This window comes from Salvelinus namaycush, chromosome 3, assembly GCF_016432855.1.
Source record: "Salvelinus namaycush isolate Seneca chromosome 3, SaNama_1.0, whole genome shotgun sequence".
Taxonomy (NCBI): Eukaryota; Metazoa; Chordata; class Actinopteri; order Salmoniformes; family Salmonidae; genus Salvelinus; species Salvelinus namaycush.
The window spans coordinates 54,803,029-54,825,498 of record NC_052309.1 but is presented as its reverse complement, the minus strand read 5'-3'; the positions used below and the strand labels follow the sequence as shown (position 1 = coordinate 54,825,498).

Here is a 22,470-nt window from a genome sequence, read left to right as displayed (position 1 = left end):
TATACAACTTCATGTGACAGTAGCTAGACACCGTCCCCTCTTTTAACAAGACTTCCTTGCTATATTCCTCCCTTGATTTTTCTATTTCATCCTGTCTGTCTCTAACACCTCGATCAGATCGACAGCATCATTGCATTTTGGTACACCAGAAGTACAGTTGAAGTCGGACGTTTACACACACTTAGGTTGGAGTCATTAAAACTTGTTTTTCAACCACTCCACAAATTTCTTGTTAACAAACTATAGTTTTGGCAAGTCGGTTAGGACATCTACTTTGTGCATGACACAAGTAATTTTTCCAACAATTGTTTACAGACAGATTATTCACTTATAATTCACTGTATCCCAATTCCAGTGGGTCAAAAGTTTACATACACTAATTTGACTGTGCCTTTAAACAGCTTGGAAAATTCCAGAAAAGTATGTCATGGCTTTAGAAACTTCTGATAGGCTAATTGACATAATTTGAGTCAATTGGAGGTGTACCTGTGGATGTATTTCAAGGCCTAACTTCAAACTCAGTGCCTCTTTGCTTGACATCATGGGAAAATCAAAAGAAATCAGCCAAGACCTCAGAAAAGAAATTGTAGACCTCTACAAGTCTGGTTCATCCTTGGGAGCAATTTCCAAATGCCTGAAGGTACCACGTTCATCTGTACAAACAGTAGTACAAAAGTATAAACACCATGGGACCACGCAGCCATCATACCGCTCAGGAAAACGACACGTTCTGTCTCCTAGAGATGAATGTCCTTTGGTGCGAAAAGTGCAAATAAATCCCAGAATAACAGCAAAGGACCTTGTGAAGATGCTGAAGGAAACAGGTACAAAAGTATCTATATCCACAGTAAAATGAGTCCTATATCGACATAACCTGAAAGGCCGCTCAGCAAGGAAGATGCCACTGCTCCAAAACCGCCATAAAAAAGCCAGACTATGGTTTGCAACAGCACATGGGGACAAAGATCGTACTTTTTGGAGAAATGTCATCTGGTCTGATGAAACAAAAATAGAACTGTTTGGTCATAATGACCATCGTTATGTTTGAGGAAAAAGGGGGAGGCTTGCAAGCCGAGGAACACCATCCCAACCGTGAAGCCCGGGGGTGGCAGCATCATGTTGTGGGGGTGCTTTGCTGCTGGAGGGACTGGTGCACTTCACAAAATAGATAGCATCGTGAGGAAAGAGTATGATGTGGATATATTGAAGCAACATCTCAAGACATCAGTCAGGAAGCTAAAGCTTGGTCGCAAATGGGTCTTCCAAATGGACAACGACCCCAAGCATACTTCCAAAGTTGTGGCAAAATAGCTTAAGGACAACAAAGTCAAGGTATTGGAGTGGCCATCACAAAGCCCTGACCTCAATCCTATAGAACATTTGTGGGCAGAACTGAAAAAGTGTGTGCTAGCAAGGAAGCCTACAAACCTGACTCAGTTACACCAGCTCTGTCAGAAGGAATGGGCTTGTGGAAGGCTACCTGAAACATTTGACCCAAGTTAAACAATTTAAAGGCAATGCTATCAAATACTAATTGAGTGTATGTAAACTTCTGACCCACTGGGAATGTGATGAAAGAAATAAAAGCTGAAATTAATCATTCTCTCTATTATTATTCTGACATTTCACATTCTTAAAAAAAAGTGGTGATCCTAACTGACCTAAGACAGGGAATTTTTACTAGGATTAAATGTCAGGAATTGTGAAAACTGAGTTTAAATGTATTTGGCTAAGGTGTATGTAAACTTCCGACTTCAACTGTACATTCATTTCCAATGGAAAGCTGCGTTTGCCTTGCAGTATTGTATTGCAGAGGCAGTTGCAGTGCATTCTGTGTGCTGTGTGGTGCATAAGTTGGATTTATCCAACGTATGCATTAAATTGTATGCGTAGACTTGACAGAAATAGTAGCAAAAGGTGAAGTTTCTTGACCACATCCATAAAAAATATGGACTACATAATGAAAAAAGTTTGAGTGTAGAATGTATTATTGATGCAATGACGATGTCTGTCTGACCCCACTTTTTCTACACTAAAGTAAACCTTATAAGGCATTCAGGATGTTAAGTGACTTAAGAGTCCTGGGTTCAAATACTATTTAGGGTATTAAAATTACTTTCAAAAGACATTTGGAAGTAAGTATTATTATTGTATTTTTTGGGGGTGGGGGTGTGAATACAAGTAGTTGATTATAGGAATATATTTGTAAATACACTTGGACAGTATTGGATATATACCCATATTTTCAAATACAAATATTTCAATACTGCATGTTTTTCAACCCAGGTCTTTTTGATATTTGAAATAATGTATTTGGAAATACGTTTTTGAATATAGTTTCAAATAGTATGATATTTATAGGAAATTATAAAACAATCCGGGCCACATATAAAACAAAAATTGAATACAATATCATGAGTTTCTGAATATGAAGCACACAATCTATAGCCTACACTCCTGTAATGAAATTGGCTTTGCAATACGATGGCTTCATATGGTTTAAAGGCGTTTGCAAATATCCCATGTGTATTCTTGTGTGTCCTTTTCCAAAATGATTCTTTGGCTGTCCCCATAGGAGAACCCTTTTTGGTTCCAGGTATAACTATTTTGTGTTCCTCGTAGAACCCTCTGTGGAAAGGGTTTTACATGGAACCCAAAAGGGTTCTACCTGGAACCAAAAGGGTTCTTCAAAGGGTTCTCCTATGGGGACAGCCAAAGAACTGTTTTAGGTTCTAGACAGCACCTTTTTTTCAAAGAGTGTATGCGTGTTTTTCCCTGTCTGTGTATAATCCTACTTTACACAACAAATACCATTTCCCTGAAGCTCCGCGTGCAAATACTCTCATCTTCCTGAGGAGGCTAGGGAGGTGAAAGGACCACTATCCTCAGTCTTATCACAGCTTTTCTAAAATCGCCCATCAGTGTGTTGTGGATGGAGGAGCTAGACAAGCCTCAGTTCAGCCAGCATACAGCAGTGTGTAGTTTTAACTAAGTGAGCGTAGCGTTGTGAAAGGCGAGTGTTAACTAAGTAAGTGGGTGATGCTGTAGGTCTTTGTGGATGAAGGACCTAGCCAAGCCAGAGTTCAGTCAGCAGTATGTAGCGTAGTTTTAACTAGGTGAGGTAATGTGTCCTTGTTCGTTTACGTACCCCATTAATAGGACAGAGGAAAGGCTGGGGCTCTCCACAGGGACTAATCATGCAACGCTCATTACAGCTCAATTACTTCCTGGAATAACACTCAACAACACACTGCTACTGTGCACTGTTAGTAGCATTTTGGTGGAGTCATTGTACTATGATATTAGCATACAGTGCCTTCAGAAAGTATTAACAGCCCTTGACGTTTTCCATATTTTGCTGTGTTACATCCTGAATTAAAAAATGTCCATGGCCTATATACAATACCCCATATTGTCAAAGTGGAATTATGTTTATAGATTTTCTTTTACAAATGTATAAAAAATTAAGTAAAAAAGTATTTAACCCCTTTGTTATGGCAAACCTAAATAAGATCATGAGTATAAATGTGCTTAAGAACACATATATATATTTTTATTTAACAATTTATTTAGGCAAGTCAGTTAAGAACAAATTCTTATTTACAATGACGTTCTACCAGGGAACAGTGGGTTAACTACCTTGTTCAGGGGCAGAACAACAGATTTTTACCTTGTCAGCTTGGGGATTCGATCTAACGCTCTAACCACTAGGCTACCTGCCGCTCCTGATAATAATATAATAAGTTGCATGGACTCTGTGTGCAATAATAGCGTTTAACATGATTTTTTAATGACTACCTCATCTCTGTACCCTACAGGTATATTCACTGGTCACCCCCAAAGCCAATTCCTCCTTCGGCCGCCTTTCCTTCCAGTTCTCTGCTGCCAATGACTGGAACGAACTGCAAAAATCACTGAAGCTAGAGACTCATATCTCCCTCACTAGCTTTAAGCACCAGCTGTCAGAGTAGCTCACAGATCACTGCACCTGTACATAGCCAATCTGTAAATAGCCCATCCAACTACCTCATCACCATATTGTTATTTATTTTATTTACTGTAATAATTTCGCCACTTATGGCCTATTTATTGCCTCACCCCCCTTATCCTACCTCCTTTGCACACACTGTATATAGACTTTCTCTATTGTATTATTGACTGCATGTTTGTTTATTCCATGTGTAACTCTGTGTTGTTTTTTGTGTCGCACTTCTTTGCTTTATCTTGGCCAGGTCGCAGTTGTAAATGAGAACTTCTTCTCAACTAGCCTACCTGGTTAAATAAAGGTGAAAAAACACATACAATTATCTGTAAGGTCCTTCTGTCGAGCATTGAATTTCAAACACAGATTCAACCACAAAACCCAGTGAGGATTTCCAATGCCTCGTAAAGAAGGGCACCTATTGGTAATAATTTTAAAAAAGTAGACATTGAATATCCCTTTGAGCATGGTGAAGTTATTAATTACACTTTGGATGGTGTAGCAATACACCAAGTCACTACAAAGATAAGGGCGTCCTTCCTAACTCAGTTGCCAGAGAGGAAGGTGGCTGCATCATGTTATGAAATGCTTGTCATCGGCAAGGACTAGGGAGTTTTTTTAGGCTAAAAAGAAATGGCACAGGCAAAATCCTAGAGGAAAACCTGGTGCTGTCTGCTTTCCAACAGACACTGGGAGACAAATTCACCTTTCAGCAGGACAATAACCTAAATACAACGCCAAATATATACTGCAGTTTCTTACCAAGACGACATTGAATGTTTCTGAGTGGCGTAGTTACAGTTTTGACTTAATATTGGCTTGAACATCTATGGCAAGACTTGAAAATGGCTCCCTAGGAATGATAAACAACCAAATTGACAAAGCTTGAAGAATTTAAAAAATAATAATGTGCAAATATTGTACAATCCAGGTGTGCAAAGCTCTTAGAGACTTACCCAGGAAGGTGAATACGTATGTATATTACATATTTCTGTGTTTTCACTCTGTTATTATGGGTATTGTGTGTAGCTGGGTGAGAGGGGGAAAAAAGTCCTCCATTTTTAATTCAGTCTGTAACACAACAGAGTGTGGAATAAGTGGGGTATGAATACTTCCTGAAGGCACTGTATATATACCCCAAAACACATTGCTATAGGGAGTAGCACTTTGGTTGAGTATAAGTCAGTGTGTAGCATAGTTGTTAGAGAGGGATAAAGATACAGATTTTTGTTCGGGGCGCCAGGCAGGTATTTACACTGCCGATGTGAAAAGAGTAGGATAGAGAGAGTACTGCTACCAGACCCACACACATCAGCAGAAGATACTGCCTAGAGTGTCGCCTGTTTACCAGATAGCAAGTGGAGAGAATGGATAAGACACACCATATAAACACAAGTCACAGCACGGGGTAAACCAACCAATTATATCTTATACAATATTAATGATTAGAGCAACTCCGAGGCAATTTCATAGAGGTAACAGACAATAAAGAACCCAGTTATCAACATTAGATGATTTGCAATAATCTGTATTCATTCAGTGAAGAGTGAGTTGGTGCATGAATGTGTGTGTGTGTAAGTGTGTGTGTGCGCGTGGGGGGGGGGGGGGGGGGGGGGGGGGGGGGGGGGGGGGGTGTATTTGTATGCCAAAACAAAACAAGGCCTTTAAATGTTCCAAAGTCAGAGAACAGGAGATGGAGAAGAGAAGGAGGCGAGGGTCTTAGTTGTTGTAGGCCAACTCCAGGACTCCCATTTTCATTTGTTTGTTTGACAAAGCTTCACAACAATGGTGCTAGTAATCCAAGAGATCCAAGGTTTGAACAGCCACAACAGGTTCCAAACACTTCAGGAGTAGAGCGATAACACAGGCGATCAAACACAAAACTTTTATAATCTAAGCACTCTGAAAATGACCAAGGCTTCTGCAATTGGTTGCGCACACATTGAAAACGGTCACGCTGACCAAGAACTCTCACACCCATTTAGGAGAGCCATATTTACTTCATCCTGACAGACGGTGCACTCTTAAAGTGGCAGCGCACAGTGTAGGCTCCGTCCAGGATTTTGCCACACTCCTCCCCCCATGAAAAAACAATGCCTGTAGAAACGGAAAGGATGCAGGCTTTGGTAGGCTAGGTTCATACTAAGCAAAACCAGGGAAGTACTCATCAGAGTTCTCCAAGAAGAGTTCCTGCTGGCGTTGCTTTTGCCTGCGATCCAGCTCTTCTGCCATAGGGTAGCAGGGCTTTAGGTCAACAGTATGTACCATCCGAACATCTTCCCCAGTGTTCTCCAGAGAATTTCCATCTCAAAGCCAGCTTTGCAGTGAACTGTTTGGCCACCTTTGACAGAAGACGAGAACGGACCCAGACACAAGACTGGGGTGGGTAACACACAGCTCATCTATGTTTGCCATAGTTTCTGCACCATCACTGCTTGGCTTTGATTATGCTGGCCTCCACTCTGGCTAGCAAGGTATGGTGGTGGTGGACTGCAACAAAGGCAGAGCAGTCAGGTGAAACGTTGTTACTTTGCAAGTATCTGTCCATCGGTCTTTCAGTGGTCTTCCCAGGTTTAGTTCGGTATGAGTGACCCCGGAAGTCTCCTGGACAGCAGAGTTCAGCGCAAAGTGGAACTCTGGAAGATGATTCTGGCTTGTGTGCTGATCCCCCACAAATGAAGCAATCATCCCCTTCAGGGTGCAGTTATACCATCTCGGTCAGGTTGGTCTGAGGATGGTTTGCCGTTTTCAGTTTGGCAACAACACCTCAGTAGGTACATAGCTCTTTGTAGATTCCTGAGATGAACTGCTGACCTCATTCTGCGAAGGGAGATCTTTACCCGATTTGGAATTCCAGATCATCTTCTCTCTGACGAGGTTCATCTCATGAATTGACAAAGAGCTATGTACCCACTGACCACGGCCTACCATCCTCAGACCAACCTGACCGAGAGGGTAAACTGAGGTCAGAGAGAATATGTGACCCGTTTCAGGAAACTATGCATATGTCGCAAGTCACGACTTCACAGGAGAGCCATTTGAAAGTTTTTCTTTTTTTTATCAAAATGCATTTTTTGGCAGAAATGCCTTCGGGAACATGGTAACTTTCATGTGCCTTAAGACATGAAGGTCAGTCAATCTGTAAAATTTCAAGAACTTTGAAAGTTTCTTCAAGTGAAGTCGCAAAAACCATCAACCGCGATGATGAACCTGGCTCTCATGAGGACCGCCACAGGAAAGGAAGACCCAGAGTTACTTATGCTGCAGAGGAAAAGTTCATTAGAGTTAACTGCACCTCAGATTGCAGCCAAAATAAATGTTTCACAGAGTTCAAGTAGCAGACCCATTTCAACATCAACTGTTCAAAGCAAAGGGTGGCTACTTTGAAGAATCTCAAATATAAAATATATTTAGATTTGTTTAACAATTTTTTGGTTACTACATGATTCCATTTGTGTTATTTCATATTTTTGATGTCTTCACTACTATTCTACAATGTAGAAAATAGTGAAAATAAATTAGTAGGGTGAGTATTTTAAATTTTTGCCAATTATTTTTATTTTAGATTGGTTATTTGTTTTTGGGGGTGGGGAGTAACTCTTAAGGATCGGCTCCTTTTTTTCAATTTTCGCCTAAAATGTCATACCCAAACAACCTGTACCATCATCTTTGAAATGCAAGAGAAAGGCCATAATGTATTATTCCAAGCCAGGTGCAATTTAGATTTTGTGTATGTGCAAAGAAGTGTAGAAGTGTATGTGCAAAGTCTTAGACTGATCCAATGAATCATTGCATTTATGTTAAAAATGTATCAAGACTGCCCAAATGTGCCTAATTTGTTAATTAATAACTTTTCATGTTCAAAACTGTGCACTATTCTCAAACAATAGCATAGTATTTTTTCACTGTAATAGCTACTGTAAATTGGACAGTGCAGTTCGATTAACAAGAATTGAAGCTTTCTGCCAATATCAGATATGTCTATGTTCTGGGAAATGTTCTTGTTACTTACAACCTCATGCTAATCGCATTAGCCTATGTTAGCTCAACCAAAGTTTAACTGCATTGTTGGTTAAGGGCTTGTAAGTAAGAATTTCACTGTAAGGTCTACACCTGTTGTACAAATCTCTTTCATGCCGTCCCTAGGAGGGGTGCGTCACTTAAGTGGGTTGAGTCACTGACGTGATATTCCTGTCTGGGTTGGCGCCCCCCCCTTGGGTTGTGCCGTGGCGGTGATCTTTGTGGGCTATACTCTGCATTGTCTCAGGATGGTAAGTTGGTGGTTGAAGATATCCCTCTAGTGGTGTGGGGGCTGTGCTTTGGCAAAGTGGGTGGGGTTATATCCTTCCTGTTTGGCCCTGTCCGGGGGTATCATCGGATGGGGCCACAGTGTCTCCTGACCCCTCCTGTCTCAGTCTCCAGTATTTATGCTGCAGTAGTTTATGTGTCGGTGGGCTAGGGTCAGTTTGTCGAACCTGGAGTACTTCTCCTGTCTTATCCGGTGTCCTGTGTGAATTTAAGTATGCTCTCTCTAATTCTCTCTTTCTTTCTCTCTCTCGGAGGACCTGAGCCCTAGGACCATGCCTCAGGACCACCTGGCATGATGACTCCTTGCTGTCCGCAGTCCACCTGGCCATGCTGCTGCTCCAGTTTCAACTGTTCTGCCTGCGGCTATGGAACCCTGACCTGTTCACCGGACGTGCTACCTGTCCCAGACCTGCTGTTTTCAACTCTCTAGAGACAGCAGGAGCGGTAGAGATACTCTTAATGATTGGCTATGAAAAGCCAACTGACATTTACTCCTGAGGTGCTGACTTGCTGCACCCTCGACAACTACTGTGCTTATTATTATTTGACCATGCTGGTCATTTATGAACATTTGAACATCTTGGCCATGTTCTGTTATAATCTCCACCCGGCACAGCCAGAAGAGGACTGGCACCCCTCATAGCCTGGTTCCTCTCTAGGTTTCTTCCTAGGTTTTGGCCTTTCTAGGGAGTTTTTCCTAGCCACCGTGCTTCTACACCTGCATTGCTTGCTGTTTGGGGTTTTAGGCTGGGTTTCTGTACAGCACTTTGAGATATTAGCTGATGTAAGAAGGGCTATATAAAATACATTTGATTTGATTTGATATTCGGCGCATGCGACTAATAAAACTTGATTTGATTTGAGTCCAAACTTTTGACTGGTACTGTATATTATGATGACATTTTGGAATGTTTTTATTTGTTTTGGCCTTCTGCATGTTTTTTTTTGTGTGTTCATGCACACAAAAAAATGTCTTAAAGCAAGTCTACGCCCCTTCGTCAGTGGTCAACAGTAGGGATTCTTCAATTAAGTGTTTTAATGCCCATTTTTTTACTTGAGAAATACTGCTCAAAACATCCTAGTTAGATGTAAAATTGCGCAACTAAGTTATCCTCGGCAAAAACATCCAAATAAAATAGATTAAATCGGACTATTTTGAGGAAGTGTATACTGGCTATGTCATCTCAAGATGGACAAACTCTACTATTGCCGATTTTTTCTTGTTTTTCAGGCGAAGGTCTTTTCAAGCTAAGATCGAAGGTACGCGAGCACACTCGTTCGGCTAGGCATCAGCCGAACCGAAACATGCGGAAGCCTTTAGTACCAGTAAATGGGGGAGGCTGGCAGGCTTCAGATAGCTTAATGAGCAGGCTCCTTTAATTGACTGGCTGTTCTAATTGGCTCCCAGGGTGATGCTGTGAGGCTATAACACACGGCAGACTATTAATCCACTGATTTAATACATCCTGGATGGGGAGGGAGGAGGGAGGGAGGGCGAGAGGGGGATGGTAGGGAAGTTGCACTGATGGGGGCGCTGTTAGAGGGGGGTTGGTATTCAACCTGTCACTTTATTCTAATCCCTGACCATGGCCTTGGAGGGTGCCTGTGTGTGTGTGTGTGTGTGTGTGTGTGTGTGTGTGTGTGTGTGTGTGTGTGTGTGTGTGTGTGTGTGTGTGTGTGTGTGTGTGTGCGCGTACGCGCGTGTCTGTGTGTGTTTAGGAGGTTAGAGGGTGACCCGGTGGCTTTAATCCACTAGCAGATGAAAACAGACTCCTGACACCATTTTAATTGCTTCTAATGCCTGAGCCCTGCGCTCCTCTCCCTCTCTATCTCCCTCTACTTCATCCCTCTCTACATCCATTTATCCCCTCCTCCCCAATCCCTCCCACTCTTTTTCATTTAAAGTGGCCTTGTTTGAATGTGGAGGAATATGGAGGGCTGGGATAAAAACATGTGGCTCTATCGTACTTAACAAACAAACTGGTAGTCATGGGGTTCTACTTTATAATAGCTGTCACTGGGGCTCTCCATTGGACATATGGCCCATTTACCAAACCGGAGGCAATTAGTCCAGAGCCTGGAGAGGACAGTCTGGAGCCCAGATAGAGAGGGCCCTTCCCTGCCTGACAGATGGCAGTGGTGCCGCTCTCCTATCCTCTGCTGCTGACATCCAGGCAGCCAGCTCCCTATCAGCCACATCAATCTGGCCCAGCCAGGCCTGGCCTTCCAGCCGCCATTAACTATCAGCCCTAATGAGGCTGAGGCCAGGTTCCAGCATGGCTCCTCACTTGAGAGGAGGGCTGGGAGGGAGGGTGGTTGGCTGCTTACTGTTGGGTAGGGATGGGGGGGCTGAAAGGGGAGCAAAGAGGGTTCCAGGCAGAGGCACATATGATAATGTTGCTAAGACGCAACCGACCCTACTTATCCTAGACCCCCAGGCAGGGGCCATGGATGAGTTCATTGCTCTGGAGGAGTGGGGATGCACTTCAAAACCCTTTATCCTGCTTAGGGTTAGGGCTAGACTTGCACTTCTCATACAATACACCTAAGTGTGACAGTTAGGCATCTCATGTTACCCAATCTATTCACTGTGACTCACCTAAAGGACAGTTTGAATGACCCTTCTACACACTGGAATACAGCTGCCAGAGAATATACAATGAGTGTACAAAACATTAAGAATACCTGCTCTTTCCATGACATAGACTGACCAGGTGAATCCAGGTGAAAGCTATGATCCCTTATTGATGTCCCTTGTTAAATCCACTTCAATCAGTGTAAATGAAGGGGAGGAGACAGGTTTTTAAAGAAGGATTTCTAAGCCTTAAGACAATTGAGACATGGATTGTGTATGTGTGCCATCCAGAGGGTGAACGGGCAAGAGCAAAGATTGAAGTGCCTTTGAACAGGGTATGGTAGTAGGTGCCAGGCGCAGGGATTTGTGTCAAGAACTGCAAAGCTGCTGGGTTTTTCATGCTCAACAGTTTCCCATGTGTATCAAGAATGGTCCACCACCCAAAGGACATCCAGCCAACTTGAAGCAACTGTGGGAAGCATTGGAGTCAAAATGGGCCAGCATCCCTGTGGAATGTTTTTGACACCTTGTAGAGTCCATGCCCCGATGAATTGAGGCTGTTCTGAGGGCAAAAGTGGGGGTGCAACTAAGTACTTGGAAGGTGTTCCTAATGTTTTGTACACTCAGCGTTTCCTGTAGGCATGATGATCAAATTTATGTTAGAAATGCTGTTTGGCAGTACTAGCGAACATGCTTATCCTATCCTGCAATTCAAACATACACCACTGCTGCTAACTGGGAGTAGCATACACTTTGTACTGAGGCAACTTTTTTCCAAGGTCTGCATTTTTGCATACTGCTATCCATCCAGTAACATTGCTGTGTCAACAGTGTGCTTTGCTGTGCCATCCAGCTGCTGTGTCATCCAAAATCTCTATTCATAAATAATAGCCATATCTCTGCGTTTAAGTGTCTACCATCATAAACATTATGATGCTATAACTTACGTCACAGTAAACCTCTATCAGAAATGACGAGGCTCAATCGTTTTCTAGTTCACACAACAATGTGAAGTGTGAAACCTCTGTGAGTTCCACCAGGGCTGTGTACAGTGCAGTCGTCTCAGAGGATAACTCTGTTCACACCTCACAGCCAGACACAAGGTCACACTACACCTTATTTAAGGACTGTCACAGCTAGACTGGAGAAGTATGCCTGTCCCTGGAACACCTATTTAGTGTACCCTCCATGAGGCTGGTCTGCTAGCCTGAAGTATCTGCCTTGAAGGCCTGTTTACACATGCACACACACGCACACACACACACACACACACACACACACACACACACACACACACACACACACACACACACACACACACACACACACACACACACACACACACACACACACACACACACACACACACACACACACACACACACAGGCTGAATGGATGAGCCACAGCCAGCCAGAGCCTTAGGAGGATTAGAGCAGATGCCAGTCACCACACAAATCCACCATGGTAGTAGTGTAGATAGCGTAGAGCCAGCCTCTTAGCTGTTAGTGTATCGCTAAGGCTCTCTCTTATTTAGCTCTGGAGGAGTGATAGCATGCTAATGAGAGTGGCTGTGTCTTCCAATGACTCTCAGAGCTCTCTGGCTCAGGCTGACTGGCAGCCATTACTGACTGGAGGCAAGAAGTGCTGTCTTGTCATTTTCTTTAAGTGCAGAGATTTTCGATTAGAATGGTAATGTGCATCAAATGCTGCATGATAGATCATTATTAAAGGGTAGAAACTGAAGGCTCTGTTTGGTATTTTTGGTTTCTCTCTCTCCATGCTAGAGCATCTTGATGTATAATTGTTATCAGGAGTCTAATTCATCGTGTAACCTGTAGTGAGCATGTAAAAATTGCTTTTTAAGATTCAAATGTGTATTCCTGTCAATGTAAAAATCTTCATTAACCAAGGCATAACCTATGCTGTGTATCCACCAAACTAGCCTAGCGTGTGTCTACATGAGAGACCATCCAAACAAGGGTGTATCCCTCTAAATGTAAACCCAGTGTACATTGTACCCCTCCAAACTTAACTCACCCTTGTTCCTCCATCATCTCCTGCAGCTCCATGCACTTCAGCTCCACCCTCCTCTTCCTTTCGTGGTCTAGGATCTCCCTATGGGCCTTCTTCACCAGGACAGGCTCTGGTCTGGGCTCCTCCTCTTCCACCTCAGGCCCCTCCTCTTCTTCTGACTTGGGCTGCACGGCCGGGGTGGGCACTGACGCTGACCCGCCTGACCCCGCATCTGTTTCTGCCAGGTTCACGGCAGCAGGGGGCACACCGTTGACACTGTCCTGGGGTGAAGGCACCCTCGCCCCATCGTACATGGCCACAAAGCTCTGTAGAGACAGACAGAGGAGGAGAGAGACAGAGACAGAGACAGAGAGAGAGAGAGAGAGAGAGAGAGAGAGAGAGAGAGAGAGAGAGAGAGAGAGAGAGAGAGAGAGAGAGAGAGAGAGAGAGAGAGAGAGAGAGAGAGACCAGTTCAATTGTTTACCTGGCATATACTGTAAGTTTATATTTCACACAAATGCATTTATTTGCATTTCCAACTGTATAAGGATGCATTTCTAACTCTGTTACAATAGCTAATGTAGGTATGTTAAGATAAGGGGTGGGGGATGATTAGGGGGAGGTCGGAGGTCGCGGCCTGTTATAAGCGTAACAGAACCTGGGATGGCAGGCTCCTGAGGTGAGAGAGGATCACATTTTTCTAAACTACTCTGTCTCACCAGATGGCAAACAATAGGCTGATCCTGGACGTTCCTAACAAGCCCCTCATTATCTGTTTCAGACTTTTGGCTTATTGAGCCCTCATAACACATACTGTTAAGCCAACCATGCAAATAATATACTATACTGTATTCCTCATCACAGAAAAGTGAGCTGCTGCTGTGGTAGTTTTGATGGTTACATCTCTGGACAGGATGAAGTATTTTTCCCTTAACTGAGCAACACCACACACTCTCTCACACACAGTCAGGGTTATTTTGGATCGTAGGCACATGTCGACATGCATCACTACCAACAGAACCGGCCGCCGACAGCAGCCGCAGCAGCAGCCTCTGGTCCATGCATGCGTCAACACTAGAGTAGCTGACAGATCTATACTGTAGGACAAACAAGTCTCGTGACACCGATTGTACACACACTGTAGATCAAGGTCACATAAACAAAGTATAGCCTAATAGATGAGTTGGAGAGGACAGGACAGGAGAGGACAGGAGAGGAGAGGAGAGGAGAGGAGAGGAGAGGAGAGGAGAGGAGAGGAGAGGAGAGGAGAGGAGAGGAGAGGAGAGGAGAGGAGAGGAGAGGAGAAAGCTGGGGAAATTTGACTCCCTTCAGGACATACTGTGTAGAGACCTGGGCCCGTATCCACAAAGAGTCTCTAGGATCAAGTTTGACTTTTAGATCATAATGAATAAGATTGCATGGACATATCCTAGATCAGCACTCCTGCTCTGAGACGCTTTGTGGATACAGGCCCTGGCTTTGCCTGCAGTGAGTGAGAGGACATTGAAAATCACTCACACACACTATAACACCAGGACAATATGGACGTTTGGACATGTGTTGAACACACAACAAAGACTGAATATAAACAAAAATGGATCGCTATGCTGTAGTCAAAAAGCTAGATTCAAATACTGTATTAAAGTGATTATCCTGTACATTTGTATACTTTTTTTGCCTTTTTAGCCAGTCAAAGTAGCGCTCACAAGCCAAAAGTGGTCCCCGAAAAATTGCGTGCTACGTCACAAATGTGCAGATAAGTGCACCACATTATTGCTCTTGCTCTAGCAGAGCTATCTTGCTAGCTGCCTCTCAAATGGCGAGGGGTTGAAGTTAATTGGCTAGAACTCGAATTGCTCGGGGGCTGGCCCACGTAAGTGGAAATGTAGAGAAAATGGTGCAGCACAGCTTCCAAAAAAACAGTTGCTTTCAAACTAGGGATTTTGTGGTAAATTGAGGTAAGACTAATTCTGCTCATAGATTATGCATGCATGACAAATCCAGCCCAAAGCGGGAGACTTTATTTTGTAGTCGCCAAAGTTCCAGAACATGTCTTTAAGTATCAATGTGACTTGCCAAAGTTCCATTCACAATACAAGTGGATGTATACATTTCCACATCTGAATGCTATCCTGTTCTGGCTAGGCTCAGGCTGGGGTTGTGATTGAGATGGATAGGTTAGTGATGCAGGCGTGTGATGCCTAAGAGCACACACATACCAAGACACACACACACGACACACACATACATCTTCCCTCCCTACCCCAGCACTGGTCGGTCCTGCAAAACTAATGGCTTCATTTTTCACTGAGGAGTCAGAAAAGCCCAGCCAGGGCACTTCATCACTGTCACAGATAGGAGAGTTAGGGGAGGATGGGTAACAAGATCTCATAGTTTCACTTCGAAATCCTGTGCATTATGGATTGTCTATCTTTGACGCATTAATTGAGCGTGGTTACAATGTTAATTCCGCGAGGTTACAGGGCTAAAACAGAAACAACTCAAAGGGTTAAGTTTAGGTATTAATTACGATTGGTCAAGTTAGGGGGGCTACGGTTTGGGAAAGGCTTGCTAGAGCATTGTGAACTGCTGTGACGCAGTGGACAGAACAGCACATTTCAGTCTGAGCAGTGCACTTTGCCTCTGAGCATCATGAGTTCGTGCCAGTGCTGGGCAATAGTTGTTCTTTTTTTGGTGAGCACAGCGGAAGGCATATATCGACGTTCTCAGGGCCTTTTCAAACGTACAAAATAGAAGTGTATTTCTAGTGATCAGCCTGGGATGGGAGAGTTAGGGGATGAGAATGACGTAATACTTCCTCTGAGTCAGAGTAGACCATCATCTCTGAGTGCCCAATCCCTGTCCAAAGCTCTGTTGTTTTAGCCTTCAACGACAATAAGCATAGCAACAGTGAGTAATCTTGGCACCCAGACACAAATCTCGCGTGCTTGCTGGTCAGCTACAGTACCATTGAATGGAAAAAAGTATGTCACGAGAGACTGCAGCAAGTGAAGGGTTTATTTTCAGAACGCTAAATCCACCAATTTTTCACATTTGTTTTTTTTCCACCAGAAATAATTTCTTACGGGTACCTTCACGAGTGAGTAAAATATTAGTGTTCTCAGATGTTGTATTCATAGATTGGAGATGTTTATTAAAATGTGTGTTTTTTTTGGTTGAAAAATGCTATATATGTTTAGCTGGAATGGAATACTTTATATTTGAATGTATGTGGTTGTCTCACCTAGCTATCTTAAGATGAATAGTGTAAGTTGCTTTGGATAAGAGCATCTGCTAAATGTCTTAAATGTCAAATTTAAATGTTTTACATACAGATCTCATATTACTGTATTGATAAAATGTTTTACATTTTTACATTTGATTAAATATTGATGTCACATACTGTATGTAAAATTTGTAGTTATTTGTTACATTTGACTGTGTAAAATCTAGGAGTACTCCTTATTTGGGGTGGCAGGTAGCCTAGTGATTAGAGCGTTGGACTAGTAACCGAAAGGTTGCAAGATCGAATCTTTGAGCTGACAAGGTAAAAAATCTGTCTTTCTGCCCCTGAACAAGGCCGCCACTGTTCCTAGGCCGTCATTGAAAATAAGAATTTGTTCTTAACTGACTTGCCCATTAAGATAAAATAAAAAAAATGATCTGAGTGTGACGATATAGCTTTTCACAAAAAAAACATGCTTTTTTTGAGAGATTCAAAAAAAAAATACAGTCATTGAACAGCCCCTTGCCGTGAAAATAAAAATGTTAGCGTTGTGGAAAGAAGCTCGTCAAGTATAAAGGAAGTTGTATGTATAACCTCCAATGGATTTTTTTGGTGTGTCACTGACTGGGTAAAACAGCATTCCTGAATATAGTGATGTGTTTCGTTCGTTGTTGAGAGACAACAGTGAGTCTTGATTCTGTCTCTGATTCTGCTGGGTAAAGTAGCATTATAGTGATGATGTTTGATTTTGGGGAGCTGTGCGTTGGTAAACAAGCTGTGTTGTGAATTCACAGTGACATGACTCTGTTAACTGTGTGTGTGTGTGTGTGTGTGTGTGTGTGTGTGTGTGTGTGTGTGTGTGTGTGTGTGTGTGTGTGTGTGTGTGTGTGTGTGTGTGTGTGTGTCTGTGTGTGTCTGTGTGTGTGTGTGTGTGTGTCTGTGTGTGTCTGTGTGTGTGTGTGACTGATAGAACAGAACAGGTGGCAGGACAGCAGGAGAAATCATCACTGAATCACCACTTGATATTCTGTGACAGTCCTCTCTCATCCACACAGACAGACAGACAGACACACACACACACACACACACACATACACACGCAAACGCACACACACACACACACACACTCACTTGCACTGAAGAAGATTCCAAGGAGGACATGAACTCTTGTCTGTTTGTTTGGTAAAACGGTCCTGTAATTGCCGTATGGTGAGCGGGATTGGAACAGGACAAGCACGCTGGCGTTGAAGACAGATATGAGAATACAGATGTTGCAGGAAATGTCCTGTACAGCAGGAAATGCAAACTTGTAGTGTATTCGAGATTTAAAAAGGCTTCTAAAGTTAGCAATTTCCACTTTAAATTTCAGACAAGATTTGCCCTAACTAAAAATGTATCAACCCCAACAAAAATGTCCATTAATTATAATTCCCACAATTATTCACATTTCCTGTTGCTGCATGAATCCAGCTGTGAGAAACTGGTCAAATTAAGATCCTACACCGGTAAATAAATTGTGACTGTGTTGAGTGACCATAACTGTTTTTATATTAGGTAGACAACACAACAACAAGACAATCTTCCTATGTTGTCCTGTCTTCACTAAATAACAGCATCCTTCCTTGTTTTACAATCAGTCTACTGCGTCTGCTGTTGCCAGTAGCCTGGGGCAGACCAGGCCTGGGTCTGTCTCTGACATCAGCCTGCAATGTAGAGGAGACAGGGCTAGATGATGGATGCTGGATGCCATTACCCATGCTATTCACGTGCACCATGGCCCAAATGTCTGAGCCGCTGGGTCGCCCCAGGTGACACACACACACACGCACGCTCACACAAACACGAACAGATCACCTCATCTCATTGAAGCACCATGGGGGGCCACACACTCCAACGCTGACACGATCATGTGTCCTCCCTGCAAATCATATCAAATCGAATACAACAGATGTAGAACTTTTACCGTGAAATGCTTACTTACAAGCCCTTAGCCAACAACACAGTTCAAGAAATAGAGTTAAGAAAATATTTACTAAATAAACTAAAGTAAACATTTTTTTTTTTTTAAGTAACAAAAGAAAATTACATAACAATAATGAGGCTATATACAGGGGGTACCGGTACCGAGGCAATGTGCGGGGGTACAGGTTAGTGGAGGTAATTTGTAAAGTGACTATGCATAGATAATAAACAACGAGTAGCAGCAGTGTAAAAACAAAAAGGCGGGTCAATGTAAATAGTCCGAGTGGCCATTTGATTAACTGTTCAGCAGTTTTATGGCTTGGGGGTAGAAGCTGTTAAGGAGTCTTTTGGTCCTAGACTCGGCGCTCCGGTTCCGCTTGCCGTGCGGTAGCAGAGGGAACAGTTTATGACTTGGGTGACTGCAACTCTGTACCGGAGTCTGTCCGGACGACAACAGACTGGAACTACATTAAAATGAACATGTCAAAGATAAAATTGTGTGAAAACAACAGATGATCCAATCCCGCAGAAATGCCCCAACAGATCCCAGGTGTTGGGTCTAAAATAATGGTACATGAACACATCATGTAAATCCAGTTAGTTATGTCTGGTGGCCCTTGGTCATTTCCTGTTGTTCCCACGAGAGGCCATGGAAAATCTATTTCCTTTCTCTCAAGTTAACAACTAAATTGTTTAATTTGTTTAATGAAACAGTCACAGCAGAAAGAGGCTTGTCAGGGGGCTGATAAGGTGGCAGAACACAACAGCTATCTGTGTGTGAGTCCTGTTCCTCTGGGAGTTTATCTGAGATCTATTACTGATAGGGAGGCATTTTTCTCCATTGTTTCAAGGGTGAAGAAGGTTGCTTGCAAGACTGAAGTATATCGGTCACACGTACTCGGCCTACATGTAATATACTGTAATAATAAAAGCCATTTAGCAGACGCTTTTATCAAAAGCGACGTACAGTCATGCGTGCATTCATTTTTGTTACCGGGGGTCCCAGGAATCGAACCCACTATCCTGGTATTACAAGCACCAACGCCATACTCTACCAACTGAGGCACAGAGGACCAGATGCTTATATCCACATGCTCTTACTATCAGTGTGACATAAATTAGCGTCTAGGAGCAACAATGGCTCAGCCGCGAAGTGGTAGGCCACACAAGCTCACAGAACGGGACTGCTGAGTGCTGCAGTGCGTAGCGTGTAAAAATCGTCTGTCTTCGGTTGCAACACTCACTACCGAGTTCCAAACTGCCTCTGGAAGCAACGTCAGCACAAGAACTGTTCGTCTGAGGCTTCATGAAATGGGTTTCCATGGCCGAGCAGCCGCAAACAAGCCTAGATCACCATGTACAATGCCAAGCGTTGGCTAGAGTGGTGTAAAGCTCACTGCCATTGGACTCTGGAAGCGCATTCTCTGGACTGATGAATCACGCTTCACCATATAGCAGTCTGATGGACAAATCTGGGTTTGGCGGATGCCTGGAGAACGCAACCTGCCCAAATGCATTGTGCCAACTGTAAAGTTTGGTGGAGGAGGAATAATGGTCTGGGGCAGTTTTTCATGGTTCGGGCTAGGCCCCTTTGTTCCACTGAAGGGAAATGTTAATGCTACATGTCACGTTGGTATGAAGGATCGGGAGACAGGCGCAGGAATGCGTAACAGGGTTTTTTATTATACCCAAATTACAGGCACGGGGACGAAGACCAAACAAACACGCATACAAAACACAGGGTTGACACCCAAACAAAAGAGCAAGGAGTACCTCGAATAAATAACACAAGTGCACAATGATACCACATGGGATGAGACCCGTAATCATCTGCGCAATACAAGTGGCACGAAAGCCAAAACAACACAGCACAGGTACTCACACGACCAACGGACATTGTAACAATAATCAACAAGAACACGGTGATCAAAGGGCACACTTATACAATTACGAATCAAGGAAATGGGGACCAGGTGTGCGTAATGACAGTTCTGGAGGGATCCGTGACACTACAGCATACAATGACATTCTAGATGACTCTGTGCTTCCAACAGTTTGGGGAAGGTCCTTTCCTGTTTCAGTATGACAATGCTCCTGTGCACAAAGCGAGGTCCATACAGAAATGGTTTGTCAAGATTGGTGTGGAAGAACTTGACTGGCCTGCACAGAGCCCTGACCTCAACCCCATCGAACACCTTTGGGATGAATTGGAACGCCGACAGCGAGCGAGGACAAATCGCCCAACATCAGTGCAAAACCTCACTAATGATCTTGTGGCTGAATGGAAGCAAGTCCCCGCTGCAATGTTCCAACATCTAGTGGAAAGCCTTCCCAGAAGAGTGGAGGCTGTTATGTTTTGGAATGAGATGTTCGACGAGCATCTTTTGGTCATGTAGAGTAGGTGTTCCTCTTGTCCAGATGTGTTATGGCCGTGTGAATAGCGATGGAAATGGCATCTTTCGTGGATCTGTTGGAGCGGTAGGCAAATTGGAGTGGGTCCAGTGTGCCTGGCATGCTGGCCTTGATGTGGGCCATGACCAGCCTCTCAAAGCACTTCATGATGACCTGGTGAATGTGACGGGAATGTCATTTGGGCATGTCACCTTGTTTTTCTTGGGCACTGTGACGATGATGGTCTCATTGAAGCAAGTGTGGACTACAGCCTGGGACAGGGACAGGTTGAAGATATCCGAGAAGACGCCCGCCAGCTGGTCAGCACACACTTTGGGCCGGCGCCATTAGGAGTTTCCACTCTTTTGAGAGTTTTCCTCAAGTCAGCCTCGGAGAGCGAAATTACCTGGTCGTCCAGAGCAGCGAGAGTCTTCCTGGATGGTTCGGTATTGTCTGCCTCGAAGCAAGCATACAATGTGTTAAGCTCATCTGGGAGGGAGGCTTCGGTGGGCACCACACAGCTGGATTTGCCTTTGTAGTCTGTGTTAGTCTGTGGTCCTAGTCACATGTGTCCTAAATCTGAGTTGTCCAACATCAATTCAAGTTTGAGTCTGTAATGTCTTTTTGCAACCCTAATGCATTTAGAGAGGTCGTACCTGCTTGCCTTGTATGCGTCGCACGCCACCGAGTCATCGGGGTTCGTTATGCTGGCATTGAATGCTGCAGTACGGGCACTCAGCATGGTACGGATATCCCTGTGCATCCAGGGTTTTTGGTTGAGGTATGTCCGGATTGTCATTGTGGGTACAACATCATCAACACATTTCCTAATGATGCCTGTGACTGACGATGTACATTCCTCAATGTTGGTGAATGATTCCTGGGTGGATACATTTCTTAATTACATTTCCAATCAGTATTCTCAAAACAGTTCTGAAGCATTGATTCTCTATGTTGGTGGCTCCCTCTTGAGTTGCTGCTTGTTGGCGGGGAGTAGGAACAGAGAGACGTGATCTGATTGGCCGAAGTGTGGGCGGGAGATGGCTTTGTACGCGTCACGGATGTTTGTATATACATGGTCCAGCATGTTTTTTCCTTTCGTGGGTCAGAATACATCTTGGTGATTTTGTGGAACAATTTGTTTTAAGCATGCTCGGGTGTGTGTGTGTCAGTAGAGGCTGGTAGGAGAAGCTATAGGAGGACGGGCTCATTGTAATGGTTGGAATAGAATAAATGGAACGGTATCAAACACATCAAACATATGGAAACCACATGTTTGCTCCATTCCATGTATTCCATTCCAGCCATTACAATGAGCCCGTCCTCCTATAGCTCCTCCCACCAGCCTCCACTGACGTGTGTGTGCATGCATGTGTGTGTGCAGCATAAAGACACACACAATGACTGGATCTGCACCTCGATCTGAGATTATTACAGGCTGAAGTAACAGGGGGCATGACCTTGACACAGACATAGACACTCCAAATACCAGGAGATAGAGCAAGAAAATCTGAAAACCTGCTTCCTGGGTGGGTGGTTATCTATTGGATGAGTTTTTCTGGAAGGGTGGATCTTTTTGGTTGTGTGTGTGTGTGCGTGCGTGCGTGCGTGCGTGCCTGCGTGCGTGTGACTGATAGAACAGAACAGGTGGCAGGACAGCAGGAGAAATCATCACTGAATCTATTTGTGACTGACCGCCTTGATGCCTTGATTTGGTCTTTTGTAGCAAAATTTGAAATTGTGTTTTTTTACATTGGATAAAAGAAGAGACACAGAGTTACAAAATTGTATATCATACGCTGCATTTGAGGAACAATGGGAAAGTAATTCTGCTTTGAAAGTTGATAAACCTGTAACCTCACGTTAAAAATGGCCTTTGAACATTTTGGTACCTACTGGAGAGCTCTTCTTTGCCTACACCCATTCAGCATTGTTCACACCCTCTTATGCTTTAGCCCCACCCATCTCTTTAAGGGTTGATCCGAGTGTTCTGTCCTTTCAACAGCAGTCAA

At 43.7% G+C, this 22,470-nt stretch overlaps 1 protein-coding gene across 1 annotated transcript in view; it reads right to left on the bottom strand.

The window, feature by feature from the left end:
* srrm3 (serine/arginine repetitive matrix 3) overlaps positions 1-21,257 on the bottom strand; it is a 65,191-nt gene extending 43,934 nt beyond the window's left edge. Inside the window, exons 1-3 of the mRNA XM_038988520.1 lie at positions 21,123-21,257; positions 20,671-20,775; positions 12,904-13,205 (exon numbers count right to left, since the gene is read on the bottom strand). Of these exons, the coding sequence (XP_038844448.1) occupies positions 12,904-13,205; positions 20,671-20,775; positions 21,123-21,257 (542 nt within the window). The remainder of the gene's footprint in view (positions 1-12,903; positions 13,206-20,670; positions 20,776-21,122) is intronic.
* Positions 21,258-22,470: the final 1,213 nt, after the last annotated feature.